This window comes from Triticum urartu, chromosome 2A, assembly GCF_056163025.1.
Source record: "Triticum urartu cultivar PI428250 chromosome 2A, HENAU_Tu73, whole genome shotgun sequence".
Lineage (NCBI taxonomy): Eukaryota > Viridiplantae > Streptophyta > Magnoliopsida > Poales > Poaceae > Triticum > Triticum urartu.
The window spans coordinates 56,920,234-56,929,983 of record NC_141874.1 but is presented as its reverse complement, the minus strand read 5'-3'; the positions used below and the strand labels follow the sequence as shown (position 1 = coordinate 56,929,983).

At 48.6% G+C, this 9,750-nt stretch overlaps 1 protein-coding gene across 2 annotated transcripts; it reads left to right on the top strand.

Moving 5' to 3' along the window:
- The first annotated feature begins 238 nt into the window (after positions 1-238).
- LOC125535539 (putative protein phosphatase 2C 33) lies at positions 239-3,712 on the top strand. 2 transcript variants are annotated; one of them, XM_048698606.2, is made up of 7 exons: positions 244-699; positions 805-979; positions 1,067-1,284; positions 1,410-1,517; positions 1,620-1,745; positions 1,849-2,087; positions 3,280-3,712. In XM_048698606.2, the coding sequence occupies exons 1-7, from the start codon at positions 481-483 to the stop codon at positions 3,500-3,502; spliced, it is 1,308 nt and encodes a 435-aa protein (XP_048554563.1). In that variant the 5' UTR covers positions 244-480; the 3' UTR covers positions 3,503-3,712. The 2 variants fall into 2 exon arrangements, with proteins under 2 accessions (XP_087399186.1, XP_048554563.1); XM_087543060.1 differs by having other exon boundaries at positions 239-699; positions 805-1,284.
- The last annotated feature ends 6,038 nt before the right edge of the window (positions 3,713-9,750 follow it).

Below are 9,750 nucleotides of genomic sequence, written 5' to 3'. Positions count from 1 at the left end.
CATAGTACAATCTTAAATACTCACATACACGCACATAGACTCACCGAAACAGCCTAGGTTTAGCAAACCGAAAATACTGATTTACCTTTTTTTGCGGTATATAATTAAAGGCTTTACTTTTGTGAAAGGAAAGAAAATCTATTTTTTTTCTTTGGCTGGCCATTGTTTTATCAGGGAACACCCTGCACTTTCCGAAAATCCCACTCGTCCTCCCTGTCGCCGCATTTCGCCAGCTAATTATAAGCCTTTCTCCTCTCACTCCAGGCAAGCACGAGAGCATCCCAAATCCCAATTTTTCGTGGCCTCCCCGTCGCTCCGATCCTCGCCGGCCGGCCGGCAGCCCAGTCCCAGATCCGAATCCCCGACGCGTCTCGCCATTGCCGCCGTCCCCGACCTTCTCCCCGGCAGGGAATGGTGCACTGCGGGCGGCGGTAGGCAGACACGAGCAGGACCGCGGGGGCAAGAAGCGGCGGCGGCGAGATGGCCGGCGCGGAGAGGGAGAGGAGAAAGATGCCGCTGCCGCCGGCGCTGCCCCTGGCCACGCTGATCGGGCGCGAGCTCCGCGCCGGGGGCTCCGAGCGCCCGGCGCTGCGCTACGGCCACGCCGGCTTCGCCAAGCGCGGCGAGGACTACTTCCTCGTCAAGCCCGACTGCCTCCGCGTCCCCGGCGACCCCTCCACCGCCTTCTCCGTCTTCGCCGTACTGCTCCTCTCCCCTCCGCCTCCTCTTTCTTGTCCCGTTCGTCGTTGGTCTGTGGAAATCTGTGATCTGACGGGTTCGCTGGATCTGTGGCCGTTTCGCCAGGTGTTCGACGGCCACAACGGGGTGTCGGCGGCGGTCTTCAGCAAGGAGCACCTGCTGGAGCACGTGATGAGCGCGCTGCCGCCGGACATCGGCAGCCGCGAGGACTGGCTGCAGGCGCTGCCCCGCGCCCTCGTCGCCGGCTTCGTCAAGGCCGACATCGACTTCCAGCGCAAGGGTGAGACGGATCGTGTATGCAAATGGCGATTTCAGAGCACGCCTGTTGAGCATGTTGCTAAATATCGCCGGCTGTGTGTTTACTCAGGGGAGGTGTCGGGGACGACGGCTACGCTGGTCGTCGTCGACGGGTTCACGGTCACCGTGGCGTCGGTCGGGGATTCCCGGTGCATCCTGGACACGCAGGGCGGCGAGCTGCAGCTGCTAACCGTCGATCACAGGCTGGAGGAGAATGTCGAGGAGAGGGAGCGTGTCACGGCGAGCGGTGGGGAGGTCGGCCGTCTGAATCTCTTCGGCGGTCAGGAGGTAGCAATTTTCTTTGGACCGAACAAACTGTCCCTTACAAAGCATGGAACTTTAGATTGAGCGAGTGAATAACTTGTTTGGTGATCAGTCTGATGATGCATTGTTGTGTGAATGATTTGTCTTAGGTTGGCCCTCTCCGTTGTTGGCCAGGTGGTTTGTGCCTCTCAAGATCCATCGGAGACATGGATGTTGGGGAGTACATTGTGCCGGTTCCACATGTCAAGCAAGTGAAGGTGGGTAGGCATTACAAAATGAATGTAATTTGTAGCTTCTTCTGTTTTGGTGCTTCTTTTGTGGAGTTCTGAAAGTTGTCTCTTTGTCTGTGGTAATCTCAGCTCTCAAGTGTCGGAGGAAGGCTGATAATGGCATCTGATGGCATATGGGATGCGCTATCCAATGAGGCAGCGGCCAAGTCATGCCGAGGATTGCCCGCAGAACTCGCTGCAAAGCTTGTGGTTAAGGTAACTATGCCTGTAGCCAGTAGAATGTAGTACCTAGATTATCCATGGCTGTGGACACGATTCACTCAATTGCCAATTCTGATATCTATTTTTATATATGCAGCAAGCTCTGAAAAAATGTGGGCTGAAAGATGATACCACCTGTGTGGTGGTTGACATCATCCCATCCGATCATCATTTGACATCGCCACAGTTATCTCCAAAGAGAAATCAGAACAAGCTCAAGTCTCTTCTTTTTCGTAGAAGGTCACACAGTTCAGTTGGAAAGTTTGGAGGCAAGTCCGCCTCTATTGGTTCCGTGGAGGAGTTATTTGAAGAAGGCTCTGCAATGTTGGAAGAAAGGTATGTTCTAGTTGCTACTGCAATGGTCCAGCAAACTTGTTAAGTTTAATTGTTTTCTCATAGTTCTTTGTGCTTTCGTATATATTTAGCTATTTTACATCTGTGAATTCCGATTGAACATCTATCATGCGCTCTGCCTATTTGATCACATATCTTTGCTGTAGCATGGTAAGACGTAGATTAGGAGGCATTTTTGTTAAATTCTTAGAGCATTTGGAGAGCCTGCCTCTCATGACTTGTGTAACTCTTTTATATCATGTTTCCATTTTAGTGCCAACATGTTCTATTTTCTTATCAAGTACCTACTCCTATTCATGTTCAGTCTCTGTGTTCAGTCTCTGTGTGACAAGAACCCATTCATGTTCAGTCTCTGTGTGACAAGAACCGTCTGAACTGCTTGTGACCTGCACTTGTCTGTGCAATTACTATTGCACATATGCCTCATTCAGCTTTCAACTGTGTATTACACTTGCTGGCATGAAAGAATTTCGTTTGGTTCAGAATGTTATATTAACTCTGGAGTCTGGATAAGACTAATCAATGCAGAGAAACTCTAATTTGACAATCCTCAGTCATTCACCTGTTATTTTTTTTATGTAAATCGCTTCCTTAAATTTCTGTGAGTAGCTACTGGCAACTGGATGATTCTTTTAATGCGATTATTCCAGACAGAGAACTTTTTTTGTTAACATGTTGTATCACCTTTATTCCAGATTTTAGAGCTTTTGGTTCAAAGATTGAAGTTTTATATGACTAGATAACTTGGGCATAGTTCTGTCCCACACTTTATTTATAATCGATATGTTTAGCTGAATTCCCATGCTGTATACCCCTTACTCTGGGCACTAATTTGTCTTCTCCTATGGTAATGCATTTGGCTCAAAGGATTCTATAGTACAAGATATTGTTCTATTGCTCTTTACATTTTGCATCTGCATTTGAGAGTAGGTCTAGGGGTAGTATGCCATTCCTAGATGTCAGTACGTTTTCTGTTGATTGCTCGTCTAATACTTCTGCTGGCAGCCTGGAATAAACAAACTGGATGTAGAGTTCTTTGAGCTCTTTTGAAATACGTCAGCTGCCTACTTCTGATCAGTGTTATGTTTTTGGTAGAGAAATGAAATGACAGTCCAGAGTTACTTATCAATTTGCTCACACCCAGGCCATTAAGCACCAACCTTTGCTCTTGCAGGCTGGGTAGGAATCTGTCCTTGAAAGCAGCTTCGCCGCCTTCTCGCTGTGCGATCTGCCAAGTGGACCAAGAACCATTTGAAGGCTTGATGGAGGAGAATGGAGGTAGCCACTGCTCTTCTCCATACGCGCCTTGGGGAGGCCCGTTTCTTTGTCTGGAGTGTCGGAAAAAGAAAGACGCAATGGAGGGCAAGAGACCGAGCTGCTCGACAGCATGTAGGTGAAAAGGAAGCATGACTTGTGTCAAAAGTATGCTTCTTCTCCGTGTAAAAACTAAAGAGATGGAGATAAGTTGTTGGTGATTCAATTATTATTGTTTGCTGAACCTAACTAGATTCTCAGCCCGGTATAAATTGTATTTGGCTGCTAACCAGTTTGTTGCCTATGAACAAACCTAATATTGGATTTTTTAAATATATTTTTGAGGAAACTAAGGTCCGGACTCTACCATTGTGTGGGGAGAAATGATCTGCCTATTTATTGTGTGTTTGTGTGTTAGGGTCGATCATTTCTATTATTAATCTTGGAATGTAATTTTGCTGGCAGCAAAGTATGAGCTCAGCCAACTCTGTAAACACCGGATTTTGGTTGTTTCCACGTTTGTTTCCATGTATACGCCTTTTCTTCTGCACACACATGATCTTTTTTTCTCTTATATAAATGTGTACTTCCTCTGTCCCATGATATAAGATGTTACTCTGACCAATATATGAGGGAGTAGCATTTAGCCGTTGTATCCGGATTCCTTTTTTTATTCCTTTGTTATATGTGCAAGGAATGAATTTACTTTAGAAGAAGTTGGCTATATTGCACAGAGCTTTTGTTGGCTAATCACAGGGCTAAATATCCATCTCCACTCGGGCCTGTTGATCTATAAAGAGAGATTTAATTGATTAAAAACGTCTCATCAAGACGATACAGTCACAAGTTATTTACTTCCGACCTCTGCATTATTAAGATGCACGTATCACATACAAGGTTGCGACGAAAAGAATAACGCCCTCTAAAGTGATGGAGGGCGAGTAGGAGGCTAAATCCCTATCCATTTCGGGTAAAACTTTTGTTGACTACCTTTTTCATGTGCATACATGCTGCCATAAACATGTCGGTGCGTTGAAGGAAAAACGAGCAACAACAGAGCCAGTTTTGTATCCACATATTATTATTATTTTTACCAAAATTTATATCATTTCTACATAGGTAAAACGGCCAACAAAGTGTGGCTGCCCCACCATGAGTGTCTTAATTATCGTATGATTAGCGTGGATGTATTCACATTAAAAAAAAGGTGTTTGATTCTTTTATCTTTGTGGCAAAAAATGGCTATTTACATGCCACTTTCGTTTCTTGAGGTTGTCTTTCGTTGAAACAATCCCTTCATGGAGAAATTGAAGTAAGATATTAACTTCTAATGGATTTTAAGCTTTCAAATTCTATTAGTATTAACTGGAGCATCACAATGGACTAGAGCCCGGCAAGGTGTCTGAAAAGGTTCCTAGCCTCGTGCGAAACTCCAAATGAGCTCATCAATATCAATTGATAAATAAAGCCTAAACTAAATACAGTTTGGAGTTTGAGGCTTATCAAATCAAATGTAGAGCTCAGAGCTAGTGAAATTGGAACTGAACACAAGATAACAATACTTAGAAAAAAAAATCCCCTCATATGACATTATTAATTATATTATATTTACCTTTTTTTCCTAACTTAAATTTTAGTCGTGCAATCTTTGTCATTTTACTTCTTTCATATACCACATCACGCATGTAGCATGCTGAAATATATCCCCTACTTTTTGGGAACTATTTGCGATCGGGCGACCGATCACGTTTTTCGTTGATCACTTGCGACTTCAGCTCGTGGTGGTGGGCCCGCATACATCACGCACTCTCACATGATCTTCCCTTCTCCCAGTGACACATTCGTGGCCGCTCATTGCCTTTCGACAACTCGTGAATCAATCTCTCTCTCTCTCTGCCTAATTTGGCACATCTTCCAGATTCAACGCTCGTCGCCTTTCTACCCCAGCCTCCTTCGTTGCCCCCCTAGTAGAGCATGACGACAAAACCTTCAAATAGTTGGCCGATGCGTACCTCGCGTTATTCCTTTCCCGTCGTGGCCATGACGTCGGAGTCGTAGACACCCTTATTGACGTTGGAACCTAAATGAGCCGCCGTCGCCACAGCCTACGACTGCGCTACAACAGCCACGAGGTGCACAACTACTACAGTGAAAGGGCGCTACGAGTTGGCACCCGCGATGCTGGAGATGACAGGCTTTGATGCTGCAACCAGCACCCGCCGATGCTGGAGTCGACGTGCATAGGTGTTGTGACCGGCACCCGCTGATGCTGGAGATGACGCGCCACCGAATTCCTCATGCTGCAAGCGGCACCTGCTGGTGCTAAAGATGCGGATTTCCTCACCACTTCGTATCGGTTTGGCTCTTTGTGCATTTTTTTTATAAAGGGGCGCGAAACCCTATTTCGTGTGCTAGAGATGCGGCTAACTGATGCTCCAGCCCCGTGCGACACTGACACTGGAGACGAGCATCAGGAAGCCCCATGCTGCAACTTGCACATGCCGGTGCTAGAGGCGCGGCCATCGGAAGCTACAACTAAGCAACGTCGTTGCTGCGACCGCCACTGTCCCTGCTACAAGCAGTGTTGCAACCCATCAACGCGGGAGTTGTAAACAGCCATGGAAGCTATGACCACCGACACCAAGTGGTGCTGCCACCAACGCGTCCAGGCTCCAAGACGACTCGACAAGCAATGATAAACCACGGGTGGTCAGAGATGGTCGTCGGCGATGGGATACGTGTAGTGCCGTGAGGGGGCAAAGTGAGCAGAGGGACATTGACTTTCACTCCAAAGGAGGTGACCGATCGGGTTGATCAAACGGCCGCGTGGTCCGTGATCCAACGGGAGGAGACTGGAGAGGTGACCGATCCACACCGCCGCCGGGAACAGGGGAGACCCAAACCCTAACCCGCCGCCCCCTCAAATTCCCAACCTATCCCGCCGGAACACCGCGAATTGCTCGCCGGAGCGCCCTCTTCCCCGACGCCGGTAGACGAATTCGCCGCCCAAACCGGCCGTGTGAGGTGATCTCGAGCACGCTGTCCGCCGCGTTCCGATTCAATTTTTGTCTCCCTCTATCGATTTGCCCCTCAAATCGTTCTTGTCTTCCTGTCCAAAGTCGCTGCCGCTGGGGGTTCGCGACGCCGCCGTTGCTCGCCATCGTCCGCAGCGCCCTAGGTAAGCATTCTCGCCTCCGTGCATGCCCAAGGGATCTGACGGAGCATTGTCGCCATCCTTATGCTTCCTCCTCCTTTTTATTCTTATAGTTGCTCGGAATCTGATCTGACGTACGGAGCACCGGCGACCAGTTACCATGCCGGGAACAGGAGGCGCGACCGTCATGGACGACCTTCCCGAGTGGATCGTTGTCGAAGAGATCCTCATCCGTTTGCCGCCCAAGGACATCCTCCGCTGCCGCGCCGTCCACTACTAGGAAAAGACCTACTAATGGCGCACTGATTTTGCCTACTAATGACACATTACTAGTGCGCCATTAGTAGCACGCCACTAGTATATCTTACTAATGGCGCACCACTGATGCAGTGGTGCGCCATTAGTATCTGGTATACTAATGGCGCACCAACTAGTGCGCCATTAGTATGTAACACCATGCGCCACTAGTGTGCCTCTCGGGGGGCCATACGTAAGCATGGCTTTGTCATACTAATGGCGCATTCTCAGTTGATGCGCCATTAGTATCCTTTGGCATACTAATGGCGCACCTGGTGGTGATGCGCCATTAGTATGAATATTTGTTTTTTTTTCCTTTTTTCATTTTTGCGTAGGTTACAAAATATATAGACAGAATATAAAATATATTATTAGACAGAATATAGACAGCAGCACACAACAACATCAGATTCATCGAATACAATAGAAGATTAGTCTCCGAATACAATTCATCATATTAGTCTCCGAATTCAAAAGACCGAACAAAGATAAAACATTACAAGTCTCAAGACCGCGAGTACCGAGTTTGTCTTCACATTACAAGTCGATATCGATCATCTAAACTACCATCACATAGAAGAGAGCTGTGGTCATCACAATGAGCATCATCGCGATCAAACTGGTCTTCATCCGGTTCCTCCAACACTCCCTCCTCTCTCCCGCTAGATAGCGGGCGTATCTAGATTCGGCCTCCGCCCTAGTGGTGTACCCTTTGTAACTATTACCGCTGAAACGGTGAACCTGTCTCCGACACTCCTCCCAGTCGTCGTAGACTCCGGAAACCTTACCCTTGTACACGACATACGACGGCATCTCTATGCACAAGCCAAACAACAGACAATACATAAGCAATATGTAAGTATGCAACAAAAGGATCGGAAGAGAAAAGCAAGACATTAATAGCACGATTCATGGTCCTACTAATAAATAGCATCGATTACATCTAAGTTGAACGACTGTCCAAACCAAAGAGACATACGAATTCATTAAAGTATAATTACAACATGAGCCAATCAATGTTTCAAAACTACACATCACTACTTTCGACTCGACTCATCGGACAGGAGCGTGGATGAAGCCGCCGTCTGTCGTGATGGTCATGAAATCGCGGTCGTTGTCACCCTGCATTTGTAGCGTTTCATCTATCTCACTGTTGGACGGTTGATATCTGAGGAAGAACTGCCCCGAGGTATGAAGGACATCTTGATGGATGATGTCCGCAAGCTCCGACTGGATGCGAAAGAATTCTTGTCTGAGGTCCGCGTCCTGGATTGCCGACAAGCTCGCGGCCCAATCTTTGAGATTATCTGGTAGCAGAAGGTGATGATGGTCCCTTACGATCGCCCGCATGTGATGGAGGGCGTAGTAGGCATCCTTCTGACCGCCAGGCAGCTGCTTGACGCAGCAGAACTTCGTATTGTGTGAGAACATGTGCTTGCCGTACTTACGAACTGCCCTGGTGAAGGTGCCTCCAGATTTGGCGTAGCCGGGGAGAACATCATCAAGAACTTTCTTGACATTTGTGTAGTCTATCTTGGAGTTACGGTTCGGGTCTAAATACGTGGCCATGGAATATTTCGGGCTTAAGAGGATGAGTGTGCAATGTGTGTCACTGCACAGAACACAGAATGTTAGAAAAAAAAGAACGATCGAAATCTAAGAAATCATATGTTACGGGGCGGTTAAGGGATGACTTACTCGGGAAAGTAAGGCACAAGGAAGTTATCCTTATCTGCGTTTGCCAGAATGACGCCTTCGAGGTGTGAACTCGCAACTTGGCGGTCCCCAGCGCTGCTCAAGTGCTTGGCACGCATGTAGAAGGGGTCGACTATCACGATGTCCGGGGTCTTGTCTCTAATGATCCGCATCGAAAACAGCCGAACGAAGGTGTAGTGCAGTGGATGAAGGTTAAACATAGCAAAGATGTCATCAAACCGCAGGACGATCATACCCCCGATGTCGCCATCCCCAAAGCCCTTGCCCTCTGGCACCATGGCCATAAAAACCGGGTATGCCACATCCTTCTCTCTGAGACGCCGCTTCTCCAAAGAAAGAACACTGTTGTGCAGACTCCGCATAGCACCGGTTGCAGCATTGAGCATATCTGGTGGTAGCATCGCCCTACCCGCCACATGCACCCTCCTAGAGATATCCTTAGGTGAAGGTGGCCCGTCCTGAGCACGGATCGAACTCGGTGCCGGCTGGCTCGCACCGACGCCCTTGTTAGTCTTTCGTTTCCGTCCCTTCTTCTTGATCTCCTGTAATGGGACCGAGTTCTGCTCACAGACCGCCTTCTTGAGCGTGTTGGGGCTGATAATATTTCGCACCTCAGCTCTCTGAGGCTCGGTGAAGGCGGGAGCTGGAGGCGTGTCCTGAGAACTGAACGCCAGACGACGCCTGTTGCAATTGGATTTCTCCGCCGTACCAGCTAGATCGCGGTCGTCTTGGTTGGGTTCTTGAGAAAGAGGCCCGCAGAACTCGTCAGCGTACCCATGTCCGGCAAAGTACTTATCAACTTTGGTAAATGTACCGTCGTCGTTGTCGTCGCCGTCCGGATCCTGTGCCATAGGGCTGTCCGGATCCTGTGCCATAGGGATGTCCGGCAGGTCCGGTAGCATTGCGGCATTCTTGCCATGGCTTGGCGCCGGCACGACTGGCGGTCTTGTCTGTGGGGTGGTGTCCCCCGCCCCCAAACGAATCTGGCTCTTCGGCCAAAGCAGGGGCCAGTTTACGCAGGCGCTGAGGATCATCTCATCTTCTTCGTTGGCCCCAGCGGGTCTAATCGGAGGTAACAGCTCGTCGCAGTCTGGCAGCACCCGAACCACTTCAACCCTATACACTGTGGGTGGCATTGGATTACCGTGGAACACGGGGTTGCCCGGTTGAACGATTCTGCCCTTGGCGACATCGACCAACTTGGCGCCCACGAAGTGCAGGAGA

Coding starts and splice junctions, on each gene's coding strand:
- LOC125535539 (XM_087543060.1), top strand. CDS start 481: ATGGCCGGCGCGGAGAGGGAGAGGAGAAAGATGCCGCTGCCGCCGGCG. Junction 700..804: donor CCGCCTTCTCCGTCTTCGCC/GTACTGCTCCTC, acceptor CCGTTTCGCCAG/GTGTTCGACGGCCACAACGG. Junction 1,285..1,409: donor ATCTCTTCGGCGGTCAGGAG/GTAGCAATTTTC, acceptor GATTTGTCTTAG/GTTGGCCCTCTCCGTTGTTG.